This window comes from Rana temporaria, chromosome 10, assembly GCF_905171775.1.
Source record: "Rana temporaria chromosome 10, aRanTem1.1, whole genome shotgun sequence".
Classification (NCBI taxonomy): Eukaryota; Metazoa; Chordata; class Amphibia; order Anura; family Ranidae; genus Rana; species Rana temporaria.
In genome coordinates, this window is record NC_053498.1 from 3,701,763 (window position 1) to 3,722,369 (window position 20,607).

At 44.5% G+C, this 20,607-nt stretch overlaps 1 protein-coding gene across 1 annotated transcript; it reads right to left on the minus strand.

Moving 5' to 3' along the window:
• Window positions 1–1,597: 1,597 nt before the first annotated feature.
• On the minus strand, window positions 1,598–20,103 carry HTR6 (5-hydroxytryptamine receptor 6). The gene is made up of 3 exons (XM_040327045.1): window positions 18,831–20,103; window positions 5,493–5,636; window positions 1,598–2,181 (listed from the first exon to the last, which is right to left on the minus strand). Exons 1-3 carry the CDS (start codon window positions 19,566–19,568, stop codon window positions 1,780–1,782), a joined length of 1,284 nt encoding a protein of 427 aa, XP_040182979.1. The 5' UTR covers window positions 19,569–20,103; the 3' UTR covers window positions 1,598–1,779.
• Between the last annotated feature and the right edge of the window lie 504 nt (window positions 20,104–20,607).

The following is a 20,607-nucleotide window of genomic DNA, read 5'->3' on the forward strand; positions in this document are numbered from 1 at the left end:
AAATATCACTCAATATATATATATATATATATATAAAAAAGGAATAATAAATAAATTAAACTAAAATAAATATCACTCAATATATAAAAAAAAGGAATAATAAATAAATTAAACTAAAATAAATATCACTCAATATATATATATATATATATATATATATATATATATATAAAAAAAGGAATAATAAATAAATTAAACTAAAATAAATATCACTCAATATATATATATATATATATATATATATATATATATATATATATATATATATATATATATATATATATATATATATATATATAAAAAAAAGGAATAATAAATAAATTAAACTAAAATAAATATCACTCAATTAAAAAAAAAAGGAATAATAAATAAATTAAACTAAAATAAATATCACTCAATATAAAAAAAACAATAAAGAAGAGGATACATTTTGGCAAATTTGGTTCCGTGTCAAAAAATCATAAAATTTTAATTTTCTTTGGAAATGTTTACAAGGATGGACGTCTATTTTCCAATACAGCTAAAATTTAAAAATATGTATATATATATATATATATTCATTATTTTATATTCTCTGGGGCGTCTGCTTTTCAGATAATGTTTGGAGGTTTTATGTAATATTTTTTTTAAAAATTAACATTTGTGCAAAAAAAAAAAAAGTATAGCAGCTATAGAGTAAAAGAGAATAGAATAGAAAATAAAAGAATAGAATAAAATACGGTATAAGAGAAAAATTAAATTTCATACGTAAACTAATAGTAATGATTAAAAAAATATAAATAAAAATAGAATAGAAAAAAGGGCAATAGAATAAAAATAATATAATAGAGTAAAACAGAAGAGAGAGAAAAAAACTGAATATAACAGAAAAAAAAAAAAAAAGAATAGAATAAAAAAAAATAGAATAGAAAAGAATAGTAAAACAGAACAATATAGAATAGAAAATAAAACAGTGGAATAAAATAGAACAGAAATTAAAAGGAATAGAAAAGATTAAAATAGAAAAAAAACAATAGAATATAATAAAATAGAAAACGTATAACAGTTTTCCGAAATTCAAATTTTGAATAAAATGAATTTGAATGGAATAGAAAAAAATTTAATGGAAAAAAGGGAACAGAATCAAACAGAAAAGAATTGATTAGAATAGAAAAGAATAGAAAAAAACAATCAAATAGAATAGAAAGACTATAACCCTGAAATTCTAATATTGGATTAAAAAAATTCGGAAAATTCGAATAGAATTCGAAAACGAATTTAAAACAAAATAATTAAAATAACGAATTGAAACAAAGCAAATGTTTTGGCTCTGCGCACGTCTGACGTCAATGACTACAAAACAGAAAGGTCACCTTTGGTCGTCTCCGGCAAAGGTCTGCTGGGCTCCTCCCCCTCCGCATCGGGGTATAAGCTGTCATAGCTCCACCCACTATCCTTAAATCCATTTAAAAAAAGAAGAAAAACAAAGTCGTTGTCCCGGTTGACCCGCCTCCATGATCCGGTATCCGGTATTCCATATCCTCCATGATCCGGTATTCCATATCCTCCATGATCCGGTATCCGGTATCCTCCATGATCCGATATCCGGTATTCCATATCCTCCATGATCCAGTATCCGGTATTCCATATCCTCCATGATCCGGTATCCGGTATCCTCCATGATCCGGTATCCGGTATTATATATCCAAAATCTTTAAAATGTTTGACACAAAAAAGTCAGTGAGATGGGGATGAGGGTGGGCAGTACAAAGGGGGCCCCCGGGGGGCCTCCAGGACCCCTCAGTCCATAGGTGTGTTCAGCTGGTGGACCTGCATCTCTTGCTCCAGGTCAAAGAGGTTGACGGAGTCGGCGGCGGTGACCGGTAGCGGGTCGGTACTGAGGTCCTTATAATGGGGCAGTAGGTGGTCGTTGCCCAGGGTGGCGGAGTACATGGAGTCGGTCTCCCCCCCCCGTAGGGTCAGCACGTTCCTCAGGGATAGCCCCAGGTGGGGGGCGCTGTTGGAGTTGCGCACCGACAAGGAGATGACCCGGGACCGCCGGCAGCAAGGTAGGTACTTCCCCATGGCTCTCTTGAAGTCCCTCATGAAGAGCGGGTAGATGATGGGGTTCATGGTACTGTTACAGTAGCCGAGCCAGGTCAGCACATCGAAAAATCCGGGGGGGACGCAGTCACAGACCGCCTGCGAGACACAAGAGAAGAAGAAAAAAACGACAGTAAGTACACAGGACGGGGGCGGGGAAAATGTGCGGAGAGCGAAAATCCAAAAGGAGAGCGTTACATCACCACAGACATTGAGATTAGACATGGGCACTGCCGAAAAATTTGTTCATTTTCGTTTTATTCGTTTTTTAGCTTTTTCCGAAATTCAGAGAATTCAAAAATTCCGGAATTCGGAAATTCGAAAACTTTTGAATTCAGAATTTTCGAATTTCCCATTTTCAAATTCAGAACTTTTTTATTTTTGAATTCAGAATTTTTTTATTTTCGAATTCAGAATTTACGAAAATTCAGAATTTACGAAATTTACGGAAATTCGTAATTTCAGAAATTTGAAATTTCAGAAATGAGAAAATTCGGAAATCCGAAATTTTTTGAATTTGTAAATTTCGGAATTAACGAATTTGTCAAAATGAGTTAAAAAAAGAATTTGGTACTAAATGTGTTCTGGAGGATGGAGTGGCTCACTGTTCTGGAGGATGGAGGGGGGTCACTGTTCTGGAGGATGGAGGGGGGTCACTGTTCTGGAGGATGGAGGGGGGTCACTGTTCTGGAGGATGGAGGGGGGTCACTGTTCTGGAGAATGGAGGGGGTCACTCTTCTGGAGGATGGAGGGGGGTCACTGTTCTGGAGGATGGAGGGGGTCACTGTTCTGGAGGATGGAGGGGGGTCACTGTTCTGGAGGATGGAGGGGGTCACTGTTCTGGAGGATGGAGGGGGGTCACTCTTCTGGAGGATGGAGGGGTCACTGTTCTGGAGGATGGAGGGGGGTCACTGTTCTGGAGGATGGAGGGGGTCACTGTTCTGGAGGATGGAGGGGGGTCACTCTTCTGGAGGATGGAGGGGGTCACTGTTCTGGAGGATGGAGGGGCTGATTGTTCTGGAGGATGGAGGGGGTCACTGTTCTGGAGGATGGAGGGGGTCACTGCTCTGGAGGATGGAGAGGGTCGCTGCTCTAGAGGATGGAGGGGGTCACTGTTCTGGAGGATGAAGGGGTCACTGTTCTGGAGGATGGAGGGGGGTCACTGTTCTGGAGGATGGAGGGGGGTCACTGTTCTGGAGGATGGAGGGGGTCACTGTTCTGGAGGATGGAGGGGGGGTCACTGTTCTGGAGGATGGAGGGGGGTCACTGTTCTGGAGGATGGAGGGGGGTCACTGTTCTGGAGGATGGAGGGGGGTCACTGTTCTGGAGAATGGAGGGGGTCACTCTTCTGGAGGATGGAGGGGGGTCACTGTTCTGGAGGATGGAGGGGGTCACTGTTCTGGAGGATGGAGGGGGGTCACTCTTCTGGAGGATGGAGGGGGTCACTGTTCTGGAGGATGGAGGGGCTGATTGTTCTGGAGGATGGAGGGGGTCACTGTTCTGGAGGATGGAGGGGGTCACTGCTCTGGAGGATGGAGAGGGTCGCTGCTCTAGAGGATGGAGGGGGTCACTGTTCTGGAGGATGAAGGGGTCACTGTTCTGGAGGATGGAGGGGGGTCACTGTTCTGGAGGATGGAGGGGGGTCACTGTTCTGGAGGATTGAGTGGGGTCACTGTTCTGGAGGATTGAGTGGGGTCACTGTTCTGGAGGATGGAGGGGGTCACTGTTCTGGAGGATGGAGGGGGGTCACTGTTCTGAAGGATGGAGGGGGTCACTGTTCTGGAGGATGGAGGGGGGTCACTGTTCTGGAGGATGGAGGGGGTCACTGTTCTGGAGGATGGAGGGGGGTCACTGTTCTGGAGGATGGAGGGGGTCACTGTTCTGGAGGATGGAGGGGGTCACTGTTCTGGAGGATGGAGGGGGTCACTGTTCTGGAGGATGGAGGGGGTCACTGTTCTGGAGGATGGAGGGGGTCACTGTTCTGGAGGATGGAGGGGGTCACTGTTCTGGAGGATGGAGGGGGTCACTGTTCTGGAGGTTGGAGGGGGTCAATGTTCTGGAGGATGGAGGGGGGGTCACTGTTCTGGAGGATGGAGGGGGGTCACTGTTCTGGAGGATGGAGGGGGGTCACTGTTCTGGAGGATGGAGGGGCTCACTGTTCTGAAGGATGGAGGGGTCACTGTTCTGGAAGACGGAGGGGGTCACTGTTCTGGAGGATGGAGGGGGGGTCACTGTTCTGGAGGATGGAGGGGGTCACTGTTCTGGAGGATGGAGGGGGTCACTGTTCTGGAGGATGGAGGGGGTCACTGTTCTGGAGGATGGAGGGGGTCACTGTTCTGGAGGATGGAGGGGGTCACTGTTCTGGAGGATGGAGGGGCTCACTGTTCTGGAGGATGGAGGGGCTCACTGTTCTGGAGGATGGAGGGGGTCACTGTTCTGGAGGATGGAGTGGCTCACTGTTCTGGAGGATGGTGGGGGTCACTTTTCTGGAGGATGGAGGGGGTCACTGTTCTGGAGGATGGAGGGGGGTCACTGTTCTGGAGGATGGAGGGGGGTCACTGTTCTGGAGGATGGAGGGGGGTCACTGTTCTGGAGGATGGAGGGGGGGTCACTGTTCTGGAGGATGGAGGGGGGTCACTGTTCTGGAGGATGGAGGGGGTCACTGTTCCGGAGGATGGAGGGGGGTCACTGTACTGGAGGATGGAGGGGGTCTCTGTTCTGGAGGATGGAGGGGGGTCACTGTTCTGGAGGATGGAGGGGGTCACTGTTCTGGAGGATGGAGGGGGTCACTGTTCTGGAGGAAGGAGGGGGGTCACTGTTCTGGACGATGGAGGGGGGTCACTGTTCTGGAGGATGAAGGGGGGTCACTGTTCTGGATGATGGAGGGGGGTCACTGTTCTGGACGATGGAGGGGGGTCACTGTTCTGGAGGATGGAGGGGGTCACTGTTCTGGAGGATGGAGGGGGGTCACTGTTCTGGAGGATGGAGGGGCTCACTGTTCTGGAGGATGGAGGGGGTCACTGTTCTGGAGGATGGAGGGGGGTCACTGTTCTGGAGGATCGAGGGGGTCACTGTTCTGGAGGATGGAGGGGGTCACTGTTCTGGAGGATGGAGGGGGGTCACTGTTCTGGAGGATGGAGGGGCTCACTGTTCTGGAGGATGGAGGGGGTCACTGTTCTGGAGGATGGAGGGGGGTCACTGTTCTGGAGGATGGAGGGGGTCACTGTTCTGGAGGATGGAGGGGGTCACTGTTCTGGAGGATGAAGGGGTCACTGTTCTGGAGGATGGAGGGAGGGACACCTATGCACAACCAACCATGAGCCCCCATAGAGAGGAAGGCCTTCCATCCTCCACTCGGGAATGCGCTCCGGTCATACCACGGCTCTGGGTTGGCTTTGTCTGCGGCTCACCTGGACAAAGTTGGCCACGAAGAAGGGCAGCCACGCCACGAAGAACATGCCCAGCAGGATGCCCAGGGTCAGGCTGGCCTTCAGGGCCTTCTTGCTGTGTTTGGTGATGAACTTTCGACTTTCAGGGGCCGGAAGCGCGAGAACCTGAGAGAGAGAGAGAAGCAGAAGACGGGTGAGACCGCGGTGGTGAAAATCGCCCAATTCAAACCAAAATACATCCGTACAATTCTTGGATTCGCGGAGAAAATTGAGATCCTCGTAGGAAAGACTACCTTGTTACCACGGGGGCCGCCATCTTCCCACCATCCCTGATTGGCTGTAGAGGAACCTCGTTGGAGATTTGGACCGCCATCATTGGCCCAACAGCCAGAGATCTCAGTGTTGGGTGGAGCACGTGGGCGCACAAGAACATTTTACAAAGGGGGGAGGGGGCATCATTTTAAGGTCACCCATGCTCCGCCCCCTTTTGACAATGTCATGAAGGGGAGGGGCTTAGCCGAGACTCGCAAGTATTTTTAAAGGGGAAACAGACACATTGCTGATTCTGGGGGGGGGGGCGCTTGCCCCCCATAGCCCCTACCTGCAGACGCCCATGGTGTAGCACCCCCCAGATTCGAACATTAAGCCGCAGGAAGAACCGGAATCTTTTTTTTTTAGCTCATCGGGGATTTTAGCCGTCGCTCTGCACTCGGCTCCTTTTATATGTCAGCGTCTCACCGGGGGATACAACCATCTGTCCGGATTTCATGCTCGGCTTCCTCTGCCAAACCATCTATAGAGACGAAACCTGAGGAAACGCCCCCATCATCCCCCCCCGTCCAATAGGAACTCTGCAGAACATCTGTAACAGTCATCAAAGTAGCTTTCATATGGATACATTTAATGCTCCGTATCTTCATACCCAGGCCAGGCCTGCGAGCGCTCCCCCTTCTGGCCATTGATGATAATACAATTAGCATCCCTGCTTAATGACTGCAGAGATCAATAGCCAGATTCAGAGAGATTTAGGCTGGCATATCAGTAGATACGCCAGCCTAAGTCAGAATTTACGTCGGTGCTAATTTAAGCGTATTCTGGTAACCAGATACGCTTAAATTAGGCTCAGATACGAGCGGCGTAAGTGTCTTACACCCTCGTATCCTAAAGTGTAATTTTTAGGCTGGCCGCTAGGTGGCGCTTCCATTGCGGTCGGCGTAGAATATGTAAATCAGTAGATACGCCTATTCACGAACGTACGCCCGGCCGACGCAGTACAGATACGCCGTTTACGTAACGCATTAGCGGCCTAAAGTTATTCCATCTATTAGATGGAATAGCAATGTTAAAGTATGGCCGCCGTTCCCGCGTCGAAATTCGAAAATTTTACGTCGTTTGCGTAAGTCGTCCGTGAATAGGGATTTACGTTGTTTACGTCCACGTCGAAATCAATAGGCCCGTGCGGCGTACTTAGCCGCAATGCACACTGGGAAATGTAGGCGCCCGGCACATGCGCAGTTGCAAAAAAACGTCAATCACGTCGGGTCAAGCCTCATTATCATACAACACGCCCCCTCAGACAAATTTTGAATTAGGCGCCCTTACGCCCGCCCGCTTTAGGCTACGCCGCCGTAACTTAGCAGGCAAGTACATTGTGAATCATGTACTTGCCTCGCTAACTTACAGCGGCGTAGCTGAAATGCCTTAAGCTACGCCGCCGCAAGTATGCGCTCGCCATCCTGAATCTAGCTAATACTCTTTAGCCTACAGGTAACAAATTGCGTGACAACGCCATTGTTTGTGGGTGACACTAAACCTCGCTGTCTGAGGAAAAGTCAAAGGGCCAAGTTGGCAAACCTGGCATGATCACTACTACCCCCACCCCCAAAATAACCAATGCCAGCCCATGCCCGGCTTCACTTCTCCCTCCCTCATTCCCTCTCCATTTACAGGCCAAGCCGAGTGTTCATGGCTCAGTCATTGTTGGATCAGTCACTCCGCAGAGATGGCAAAGGAGTTTATAAAAGGTACATCAATGATCACCTCAAGGGGTCCTTTCACGAGCACTTCGATTTTGGTTATAGGAAATGGGCTGTATAAGGAAACAGAAAATGGGCTGTATAAGGAAACAGGAAGTGGGCTGTATAAGGAAACAGAAAATGGGCTGTATAAGGAAACAGGAAGTGGGCTGTATAAGGAAACAGGAAGTGGGCTGTATAAGGAAACAGGAAGTGGGCTGTATACGGAAACAGGAAATGGACTGTATAAGGAAACAGGAAGTGGGCTGTATAAGGAAACAGGAAGTGGGCTGTATAAGGAAACAGGAAATGGGCTGTATAAGGAAACAGGAAATGGGCTGTATAAGGAAACAGGAAGTGGGCTGTATAAGGAAACAGGAAATGGGCTGTATAAGGAAACAGGAAATGGGCTGTATAAGGAAACAGGAAATGGGCTGTATAAGGAAACAGGAAGTGGGCTGTATAAGGAAACAGGAAATGGGCTGTATAAGGAAACAGGAAGTGGGCTGTATAAGGAAACAGGAAATGGACTGTATAAGGAAACAGGAAGTGGGCTGTATAAGGAAACAGGAAGTGGGCTGTATAAGGAAACAGGAAGTGGGCTGTATAAGGAAACAGAAAATGGGCTGTATAAGGAAACAGGAAGTGGGCTGTATAAGGAAACAGGAAGTGGGCTGTATAAGGAAACAGGAAGTGGGCTGTATACGGAAACAGGAAGTGGGCTGTATAAGGAAACAGGAAGTGGGATGTATAAGGAAACAGAAAGTGGGCTGTATACGGAAACAGGAAGTGGGCTGTATAAGGAAACAGGAAATGGGCTGTATAAGGAAACAGGAAATGGGCTGTATAAGGAAACAGGAAGTGGGCTGTATAAGGAAACAGGAAATGGGCTGTATAAGGAAACAGGAAGTGGGCTGTATAAGGAAACAGAAAATGGGCTGTATAAGGAAACAGGAAATAGGCTGTATAAGGAAACAGGAAGTGGGCTGTATAAGGAAACAGGAAATGGACTGTATAAGGAAACAGGAAGTGGGCTGTATAAGGAAACAGGAAGTGGGCTGTATAAGGAAACAGGAAGTGGGCTGTATAAGGAAACAGAAAATGGGCTGTATAAGGAAACAGGAAGTGGGCTGTATAAGGAAACAGGAAGTGGGCTGTATAAGGAAACAGGAAGTGGGCTGTATACGGATACAGGAAGTGGGCTGTATAAGGAAACAGGAAGTGGGCTGTATACGGAAACAGGAAGTGGGCTGTATAAGGAAACAGGAAGTGGGCTGTATAAGAAAACAGAAAGTGGGCTGTATAACGAAACAGGAAGTGGGCTGTATATGGAAACAGGAAGTGGGCTGTATAGGGAAACAGGAAGTGGGCTGTATACGGAAACAGGAAGTGGGCTGTATAAGGAAACAGAAAGTGGGCTGTATAACGAAACAGGAAGTGGGCTGTATATGGAAACAGGAAGTGGGCTGTATAAGGAAACCGGAAGTGGGCTGTATATGGAAACAGGAAGTGGGCTGTATAAGAAAACAGGAAGTGGGCTGTATAACGAAACAGGAAGTGGGCTGTATACGGAAACAGGAAGTGGGCTGTATAAGGGATTTACTGGCAGAAAAAAAAATGTTCTACTATCTAAAGTTAAAACAACAAGAGCAGAAGTTTTAATAGATGGAAAGATGAAAAACATGACTGAAGTTCCGCTTTGACGTGACTTTCCTGCGACTTGGGTACCATAGACAATGTACACTCGAGATTCACATGAAAGTCGCATCTTAAATGTTATCAATGCGACAGCCAAAGTCGCATTCAGTCGCACCCATCCGAAGTTGCGTCAAATCCACACAAAAAAAAATCGCACAACTTTGGAGTCGCACAAGTGTAAATGGGGAAAAAAAAGCACAGTAAAAAAAAAACGGACACGTCTCATTTTTTAAAACGGAATGCATAGTTGCGAACGGCCTCATTGGGTAACGCGCGTTCCTACGACGCATCCGTTGTTTTGCACTCCCATGTCGTGCGCTAAAATGCAAAAAAGGTGTCTAAAGAAGTTGTTCACACCAAATTTGGTGCAAAAAAACGCATTGGTGTCTGGAGACACGCTCAGGTGCCATTCATTCACGAAATTGCGCGTGCGCTTAGCAGAACCTGCGCGGCGCGAGCGAGCGCGTTTTGAAAGCTTACAGAGGCGGAGTGTTCCCTCAAGGCCAGACGGTGAAAATAAAAGCGAAGGATTCAGCAGAGCGAGGTTGTCGTACAGAAGAGGAGAGCGGCGCTGGCTGCGTTCGGTGGGGGGTGGGGGCGCTCCTGCGGCGCGCACACAGCGACTTGGCACCCGGCAGCCCAGCAGACAGAGGGTACAGGGGCGTGTGTATTTTATGCATTGCTCTGTGGGCAGCAGGAAGGGCTGGCAGGAGAGCGCAGCGCACATTTCTCGTGTTCGGGGGAGGGGGTGAATCATCCGAGAGGCTGTCATAGCAGTAGCGCTGCCGTAATCATAGGAATGTCATTCAATGAACCGCGGCAAATCCCCAGCGCCAAGCGGTGACATTTATGGCGGAGGAATAAAGGGCGCCATTTGTGCCCCGTGGGCAGCCTGGTGACTCTTCATGTTTCTCAGAGAGTCGTGTGCCGGCGGGATGTTCCCATCAATGTGAAATGAAATACAGTATCTGACAAAAGTAAGTACACCCCCTCACATGTTTGTAAATCTTTTCATGTGACAACACTGGAGAAATGACACTTTGTATCCACAATGTTGTGTAGTGAGTGTACAGCTTGTGTAACAAATAACGCAACACACAGCCATTCGTGTCTAAACCCGCTGGCAACAAAAGTGAGGACACCCCCTAAGTGGAAATGCCACACTGATTTTTTTTTTCTACCAGTGCCACGAAATGTATTTCCATAATATTGCCCGACGAACTTTAGGAGTGTCACAGCAATAGTACTCAGCACTGTATATCCCAGAGTTTTAGAGGTTGTTCCTAACCAATCATATTGCAGCAATCAGTGCCACATGGAATAATCCAATCAGTGCCACGTGGAATAAATTCAATCAGTGCCTCATGGAATAAATTCAATCAGTGCCACATGGAATAGTCCAATCAGTGCCACATGGAATAATCCAATCAGTGCCACATGGAATAATCCAATCAGTGCCACATGGAATAATCCAATCAGTGCCACATGGAATATATTCAATCAGTGCCACATTGAATAGTCCAATCAGTGCCACATGGAATAAATTCAATCAGTGCCACATGGAATAATCCAATCAGTGCCACATGGAATAAATTCAATCAGTGCCACATGGAATAAATCCAATCAGTGCCACATGGAATAAATTCAATCAGTGCCTCATCAAATAAATCCAATCAGTGGCACATGGAATAATCCAATCAGTGCCACATGGAATAGTCCAATCAGTGCCACATGGAATAGTCCAATCAGTGCCACATGAAATAGTCCAATCAGTGCCACATGGGATAATCCAATCAGTGCCACATGGAATAATACAATCAGTGCCACATGGAATAGTCCAATCAGTGCCACATGGAATAGTCCAATCAGTGCCACATGGAATAAATTCAATCAGTGCCACATGGAATAAATTCAATCAGTGCCACATGGAATAGTCCAATCAGTGCCACATGGAATAGTCCAATCAGTGCCACATAGATTAGTCCAATCAGTGCCTCATGGAATAAATTCAATCAGTGCCTCATGGAATAAATTCAATCAGTGCCACATGGAATAGTCCTATCAGTGCCACATGGAATAGTCTAATCAGTGCCACATGGAATAGTCCAATCAGTGCCTCATGAAATAATCCAATCAGTGCCACATAGAATAATCCAATCAGTGCCTCATGGAATAATCCAATCAGTGCCATATGAAATAATCCAATCAGTGCCTCATGAAATAAATTCAATCAGTGCCTCATGGAATAGTCCAATCAGTGCCACATGGAATAGTCCAATCAGTGGCACATGGAATAATCCAATCAGTGCATTATGGAATAGTCCAATCAGTGCCACATGGAATAGTCCAATCAGTACCACATGGAATAGTCCAATCAGTGCCACATGGAATAGTCCAATCAGTGCCACATGGAATAGTCCAATCAGTGCCACATGGAATAGTCCAATCAGTGCCTCATGGAATAATCCAATCAGTGCCACATGGAATAGTCCAATCAGTGCCACATGGAATAATCCAATCAGTGCTACATGGAATAGTCCAATCAGTGCCACATGGAATAGTCCAATCAGTGCATTATGGAATAAATTCAATCAGTGCCACAGAATGAAATCTCCTAAACCGTAATGTAAAAAGCCTCATTAAATATAAAAAAGGCCTTTAAACAATATAAAATAGATGGGTCGCAGTCAGCATTCCAACACTACAAGGAATGCAATAAGAAGTGTAAAAATTCAATCAGGGCGGCCAAAAAAGATCACGAGAGACACATAGTGGAGGAGAGTAAAAAAATGTATATATATTTTTTTTAGATACATTAACAGTAAAAAGGCAAAATCCGAGCACGTTGCCCACATAAAAGACGACGAGGGGGAGGATGACTACGGATGACACTGAGATGGCAACTCTACTAAATGCTTTCTTCTTCTCCTCTTGTGTTTACACAGGAAAAAGAGGGGTATACCAACCACGGGAGTTCTGCTGGTGACACATCACAGAGCGTACCCTTGCGGCAAACAGAGGCCGGAGTGAACGAAAGACTAGATAAATCACCAGGACCAGATGGCTTTCACCCGAGAGTCCTCAGAGAACTCGGTCAGGTTATAGCCGGACTATTGTTCCTGATCTTTGTGGACAGGAATTGTACCAGCGGATTGGAGAAAAGCCAATGTGGTACCAAGGTTCAAAAAAGGACAGAGAATAATCCTTGGGAACTATAGACCAGTCAGCCTAACCTCAATAGTAGGTAAATTATTGGAGGGGATGATAAGGGACCATATCCAAGAATTTACAGAGGAAAAAAAATATCACAAGTAGCGATCAGCATGGGGTTTAGGAAAAGGTCGTTCTTGCCCGATCAATCTGCTAACATTCTACGAGGAACTGAGCGGCCAAATAGACAGAGGAAGGCCCGTGGGTTCAGTCTACCTGGATTTCGCAAAGGCATTCGATACAGTCCCCCATAAGCGCTTAATCTACAAAGCTGAGGTCTCCCCCCAGTTCCTCGGAAGTAATGGGACCCCCCCCCCCAGTTCCTCAGATGTGATGGAACCCCCAAGTTCCTCAGATTTGATGGGACCCCCAGTGCCTTGGATGTAAGGTGACCCCCCTAGTTCCTAAGATGTTATAGGACTCCCTCCAGTTCCTCGACTGTGATGGGACCCCCCCAGTTCCTCGGATGTGATGGGACCCCCCAGTGCCTTGGATGTGATGGGACCCCCCAGTTCCTCGGATGTGATGGGACCCCCGAGTTCTTCAGATGTGATTGGATCCCCCACAGTTCCTTAGATGTGATGGGACCCCTCAGTTCCTCAGATGTGATGGGACCCCCCCAGTGCCTTGGATGTGATGGGACCCCCTCAGTTCATCTGATGTGATGGGACACCCCCAGTTCCTCGGATGTGATGGGACACCCCCAGTTCCTCGGTTGTGATGGGACCCTCCATTTCTTCAGATGTGATGGGACCCTCCCAGTTCCTCAGATGTTATGGGACCCCCCCAGTTCCTCAGATGTGATGGGACCCCCCCAGTTCCTCAGATGTTATGGGACCCCCCCCAGTTCCTCAGATGTGATGGGACCCGCCCCCAGTTCCTCAGATGTGATGGGACTCCCCCCCAGTTCCTCAGATGTATGGGACCCTCCATTTCCTCAGATGTTATGGGACCCCCCCCCAGTTCCTCAGATGTGATGGGACCCACCCTAGTGCCTCGGATGTGATGAACCCCCAGTTCCTCTGAGGTGAACGGACCCCCAGTTCCTCGGAGGTGATAGGACCCCCCCCTCAGTTCATCAGATGTGATGTGATACCCCCCCCCCCCCCCCCCATTTTCCACAATTGATTGTTCCGCCACATGAACAAAGGGCTTATCACACGGAACACGCGGACAGCGCCGGATCCATCAGCGAGTGACAAGACGGTTCTACAGCAGAGAGAAGAGATGGGATCAGATAATTAATGATTTCTGGATAATGGGGGGGAGGGGAGAGACGGGTCACAGAGGACTCAGAATGAGAATCTCATTTTAGAAATGTTTTATTTTTAACCCAAAAATCGCCATTCCAAGCGCAAAACACGAGCCAATGATCATCATCATCTCAGATACGAGGGACACCGCGCCATAACTGCCCAGCGCAGGTGGCCAAGTTCCCATTTTGCATTTCCAGCCTTTGGCCCCGCCCCCATCACAGCTGCTCCCGGGTAATAAGGACCCAAAAAGGCAATAAAACCCCCTCTGTACCCATGAGGCTAGGGGAGTTCTCCCTGCTCTGCTCCTGCATGAGCTGTGCAGCCAATCACAGCAGGTTGTGGATACGGAGGCCTAGATTCACGTAGGGCGGCTTCACGCTGTGCGGGCGTAGCGTATCTTATTTACGCGCCGCCGCAACTTAGAGAGGCAAGTGCTGTATTCACAAAGCACTTGCGTCCTAAGTTACGGCCGGCGTAGCGTAAATCGGCCGGCGTAAGCGTGCGTAATTCAAAGTAGGCAGGTCGTGGGCATGTTGTATTTAAATTAAAGCGTGACCCCATGTAGATGCATGGCTGAACGAACGGCGCATGCGCGCGCAAGCTCAGTATCACGTCGTATTTACGCCCCAAAGATACGCCGGCTCAATGCCTGTGACGTAAACGTAACCTACGCACAGCCCCATTCACGTACGACTGACGTAAAAAGATACGCTTGTTCCGACGTCCATACCTGCGCCACCTAGAGACCTGCTTTATCTTTACGCCGGCGTATGTCTTACGTAAACGGCGTAACTAATTGCGACGGGCCCACGTACGTTCGTAAATCGGCGTATCTTGCGCATTTACATATTCGACGCGGAAATGAACGGAAGCGCCACCTAGCGCCCAGCGTAAATATGCACCCTAAGATACAACTGCGTAGTTTAATTTTGGTGGCGTAAGGGCACGCAATTCAAATCGATGTGATGGGGGCGCGTTTTTTTTTGAACGGCGCATGCGCCGTCCGTGGGGGTGTCCCAGTGCGCATGCTCGAAATTAAACCGGAACAAGCCAATGCTAACGACGGTGACGTCATTCTACGCAAATCCCTATTCGCGAACGACTTTGGCAAACGACGTAAAAAATTCAAAATTCGACGCGGGAACGACGGCCATACTTAACATAGGATACGCCTCATATAGCAGGGGTAACTATACGCCGGAAAAAGCCGAACGCAAACGACGTAAAAAAATGCGCCGGCCGGACGTACGTTCGTGGATCGCCGTATCTAGCTAATTTGCATACTCGACGCGAAATTCTACGGAAACGCCACCTAGCGGCCAGCGGATAAATGCACCTAATATCTGACGGCGTACTAAGACGTACGCCTGTCGGATCGAGCCGAGATGCCGTCGTATCTTGTTGTGTAGATACAAAATAAAGATACGACGCGGGAACTTTGAAATTACGCCGGCGTATCAATAGATACGCCGGCGTAATTCTTCTGTGGATCTGGCCCTAAGTTTGTATAAGTCTTTTTCTATGTGAAAAACCTTTAATTAAAAAAAAAAAAAAAAAATCTAAAAAAAAAAAAAAATATTGCCCGGTTATCTGTGTTTACACCCGCACTTCCTGTGTGATCACCGGGAATGGAAATTAAGTAAAACCTCTCAGACAGCGAGAAAAACCTGACAGGGGCTTTAACCCTTCCCTTAAAAAAAAAAAAATGAAAAAAAAAAAAAAATGAAGGACACGAAGAAGGTTTTGGCTCTAATCCTTCCCTGAAATTAAATAAATAAAAAATTATATATTTTTTTTACTTATAAATCAGGGAAACATTACAGCCAAATATATATTATTTATTTTGTTATTTTTTATTTATTTTTTATCCCCTCTTTTTCATTTATTAATATTATTATTATTCATTTTTTATATATCTTTTTTATATATCTATCTATTTATATCTAAATCTAGATATCTATCTATATATATATATATATAAATAAATAAAAGGAAAAAATATATATAAAAATAATAAAGGACATGAAGAATTTTTTGGCTCTAATCCTTCCCTGAAATAAAATAAATAAAAAAATTATATTTTTTTTATTTATAAATCAGGGAAAGATTACAGCCAAATATATATCATTTATTTTGTTATTTTGTATTTATTTTTTACCCCCTCTTTTTCATTTATTATTATTATTATTATTATTATTAATTTTCTAAATATCTTTTTTTATATATCTATATATATTATATATATATATCTATATATATATATATATACATATATATATATATATATATATATATATATATATATATATATATATATATATATATATATATATATATATATATATAAAAGGAAAGGAAAAAAATAAATATAAAAATAATGAAGGACATGAAGAAGGTTTTGGCTCTAATCCTTCCCTGAAATTAAATAAACAAAAAAAATTATATATATTTTTTTATTTTTAAATCAGGGAAAGATTACAGCCAAATATATATAATTTATTTTGTATTTATTTTTTACCCCCTCTTTTTCATTTTTTATTATTATTATTATTATTCATGTTTTATCTATATATATATATATATATATATATATATATATATATATATATATATATATATATATATATATATATATATATATACATATACATATACATATACACACACACATAGATATATAAAAAAATAATAATAATAAATTAAAAAGAGGGGGTAAAAAAAAACACAAAATAAATAAAAAAATATATTTTTTGCCTGTAATCTTTCCTTAAGACTTGGTAAAAAAAAAAACCTGAGTGAAAAACTAAAACGGCAAAAAGATGAATGTAGTTTAAGAGGACCAAAAGGAAAATCATTAAAAATAAAAATCATGGAGAAAATATTTACACCACACTCACAAATAAAAAAAAGCAGTGTTAACCCTTTTTCAAACATATTGCTTAAGAGAAATTTGCTCAAAAATAATAAATAGGTAAAAAAAAAAAATGTATAAAATTAAAGTAGATTAAATAAAAAAGATTGTATATATATATATATATATATATAGATAGATAGATAGATAGATAGATAGATCTAAAAAAAAAAAAAAAAATCCGGTTTAATCTATTTAAATTTTATGACAGGGGATTGGTTAGAGTTTGTCCCATTTTTCTACCCAGTGATGCGAATGATCATTAATAACTGCAGATCAACAGCAGCTGGAAGATGTACAGAGACAACAAATGGAGGTCATGTGACTCAAAAAAAAAAAGAGACTCAGAATGAAATTTTTTTTGTCTAACTGGTAAAGCTGAGGAGCTTTATCTTTATTTATTTTTTCTATGTATATTATTTTTATTATATTTTATTATATTTTATTATATTTTTATTTAATATATTATTTTTATATATTTATTATACTATGTTTATTATTTTTTATATGTATATATATATATATATATATATATATATATATATATATATATATATGTATATATATATAAAAACAAAAAAAATACAAAGACATTACATTTGTTTATTGGCTCTAATCCTTCCCTAAGGCTGGATTCACACGGACGGCAGTTTTAGTCCTTTTTGCATTTTGCAGATTTTCACTACCGCCCATTTATCATGGTTTCCTATAGAACACGTTCTGGTGGTGGTGCAAATCTGCAAAATTCAAAAAAAGCTAAAAAATGCCTTCGGTGTGAATCCAGCCTAAAACTTGCTATAACTTCTGCACAACTAAAAAAGGCAACACAAAATAGTTTAACAGGGACACACATAAAATCATTAAAAAATATTTACAGTAAAATAAAAACAAAAAAACAGTACCCTAGACCCGTTCTTGTGCCGAAAAAACAGTCTATTTGTTATTTTACAGATTAAAAAAAAAATAAAAAATTATATATATATATATATATATGAAAAAAAAATTAAATAAAATAAACATCACTACAAAACTAAAAAAGAAAAAAAAATACACTTCTTTCTTTTCTTTTCTTTTTATTACTATTTTTTTTTTTTTAAGCAAAATAAACTTTTTTTATTTTTACCTTAAAGGTAAAAATAAAAAAAGTGTATTTTGCTCAAAAAATTAAATAAATTAATAAATAAATGTTTATTTTATTAAATTTCTTTTTTCATTTGTTAATATTACTTTTTCATATATATATATATATATAATCTGTAAAATAACAAGCAGACTGTTTTTTCGGCACAAGAACGGGTCTAGGGTACATGAAAGGAGTTTCCTTTACCCTCAGGAGATACTTAAAGCGCACGGCACCCTAAAAAAATCACCATAAGCACCTTCATGTCACCATTTTTAAATTGCCTTAAAATGCATTTCAAACCCAAATGGTAACATTTCCCGAAGTAAAAAAAAATAAAAAAATTTGCCGAAATTTTGAGAAAAATAACGAGCGGGATTTCCGACGGGAAAACTGTGAGGAGAGCTTTTGGCCAGGAATCCCGGCTGTGCGTAGGCTCCATCGGACTTTTTCTGTTGGAATTTCCGGCAGCAAAAGATTGAGAGCAGGTTTCTCAAATTTGCTCAAAATTTCTCAAATTTGCTCAAAATTTCTCAAATTTGCTCAAAATTTCTCAAATTTGCTCAAAATTTCTCAAATTTGCTCAAAATTTCTCAAATTTGCTCAAAATTTCTCAAATTTGCTCAAAATTTCTCAAATTTTCAGCCGGAAAAAATTTTGTTTGGAAATTCCGATCAGAAATTCCGATCGTCTGTAGCAATTTCCGACGCGCAAAATTCAGACGCATGCTCGGAAACATTGAACTTAATTTTCTCGGCTCGTCGTAGCGTTGTACATCACCGGCATTCTTGACGGACGAAAGTTCCCGAGAACTTGTCTGTGACCGTGTTTATGCAAGACAAGCTTGAGCGGAATTCCGTCACAAAAAAACATCCAAGGTTTTTTCCGACGGAAAATCCGATCGTGTGTACGCGGCATAAGCGTCGGCTCATGACTTGGGATAAACAGAGGTCAGCAGAGTTGCGCAGAGGAAGTGTGCCGGGCCCATAAACAGAGGTCTATCCTCACAGAAATGAGAAATACCGGGAAGACTTGATGGACCGCTTTGTCCATTTCTGCCGCCGGCCTTCAAAATTTTGGGGTTTCGGTATTTTTGCGAAAGCTTCCTCACCTTACAACCGACGTCCTTCTGATGAAGCCGTTACTCACCTGTGTGTGGTCTTCAGTAGCGTTGGGCATGTTGGTGGTCAAGGCGGCCACCTGGACGGCTTGTTTCCTGGCCGCCAACAGAATCCGGCAGTAGGTGAAGGAAATGGCCGCCGACGGCAGGAAGAAGGTCAAGCAGGAGGCGATCAGAGCGTAGGGTAGGCTGACCGTGAGCCGGCACTGCTTCTCCTCCTCCGCGGCAGAGGTCAAGTTCGAGGACGGCGCCTCCAAGTTCTGCTCGTGCCACCCCATCTTGATGGGTAGAAACGAGGCCAGCGCCGCCAACGTCCAGGTGGCCAACATCAGGCCCAAGGCCCGGCAGGAGGTCATGCGGAGCTTGTACTTGAGCGGCGAGATGATGAGCAGGTAGCGGTCCAGGCTGATCACGCAGAGGTTGAGTATGGACGCGCTGCAGCACATGACGTCGAAGGAGTGCCAGATGCAACAGAAGGCGCCGTCCAGGACCCAGCGGCCGTAGAGCTCGTTCAGCATGGCCGGCGGCATCACCACCAGGCCCACCATGAGGTCCGACATGAAGAGGGACACCAGGAAGTAGTTGGAAGTGTTCCGAAGGGACCTTTGGGTGAAGATGAGCAAGATGAGAAGAGAGTTGCCCGCGGCGGTCAAGAGGACAATGAAACTCAAGAAGGCGGCGATCCAAACCCTTCGCCCGTCCGGCGAGACGCCTTGGACGTCCCGCCCAGGAAGTCCATCCAGATCTTCATCGGTAAGTTGAGCCATGAAGGATTTTCCTACTCAGAAGAGACCATTGCCATTTTCTTCTCCTTGGCCGAGGTCTTTGTCTTCTCCGCTCCATCTATCTTAGCTAACCCTCGGCTCTCACATCCCTATCCCGTCAGCGCTCCTCGCCGTCTCTTCGCACCTCCATTCACTTAGTTTTCCTTCATCGCACTTTTCTCGCCGCGCCGGAGATCCCAGGTTTCAGCAGAGCCTTTGTGTCTGGCGGTCTTTTTTTCCGCATCTAATAATGTTCCTCGGCAGTTCCTCTTCCCCATCATTATCTCTCAGTTCTCTGTCTTCAGTTTATTTCTCTCCCCCCCCCCCTCTTCTCCTCATCGGCGGTTGTGTCACTTCTCCTCCTCTCTCCATCCTTCCATCCACCATGCCTCTCGCCGCCGCCGCCGCAACCACGAGATCTCACATCACACAAAGCCGTTCCTGAGGCTGGAAAAACGTGAAAGTCAATGGAGAATGGAAAGTCAGCCGGGCGACTGACGGCGAGATTATGAATGTCAGAATGACGCCCACCGCGGCTTTACGGACCCCCCCACCCCCACCAACCTCCGCCACTCACCGAGGGGGGGGGGGAATCTTATTATCTCAGGGAATCAATTCATTTCATCCCACAAATAAAAACACCTGACTGAATGTCAACGCCGAATACCCCCGACGCAGGGTGACAACTGACAGAGCAGAGGCAGGGTGACAACCGACAGAGCAGAGGCAGGGTGACAACCGACAGAGCAGAGGCAGGGTGACAACCGACAGAGCAGAGGCAGGGTGACAACTGACAGAGCAGAGGCATGGTGACAACCGACAGAGCAGAGGCAGGGTGACAACCGACAGAGCAGAGGCAGGGTGACAACCGACAGAGCAGAGGCAGGGTGACAACTGACAGAGCAGAGGCATGGTGACAACTGACAAAGCAGAGGCAGGGTGACAACCGACAGAGCAGAGGCAGGGTGACAACTGACAGAGCAGAGGCAGGGTGACAACTGACAGAGCAGAGGCAGGGTGACAACTGACAGAGCAGAGGCAG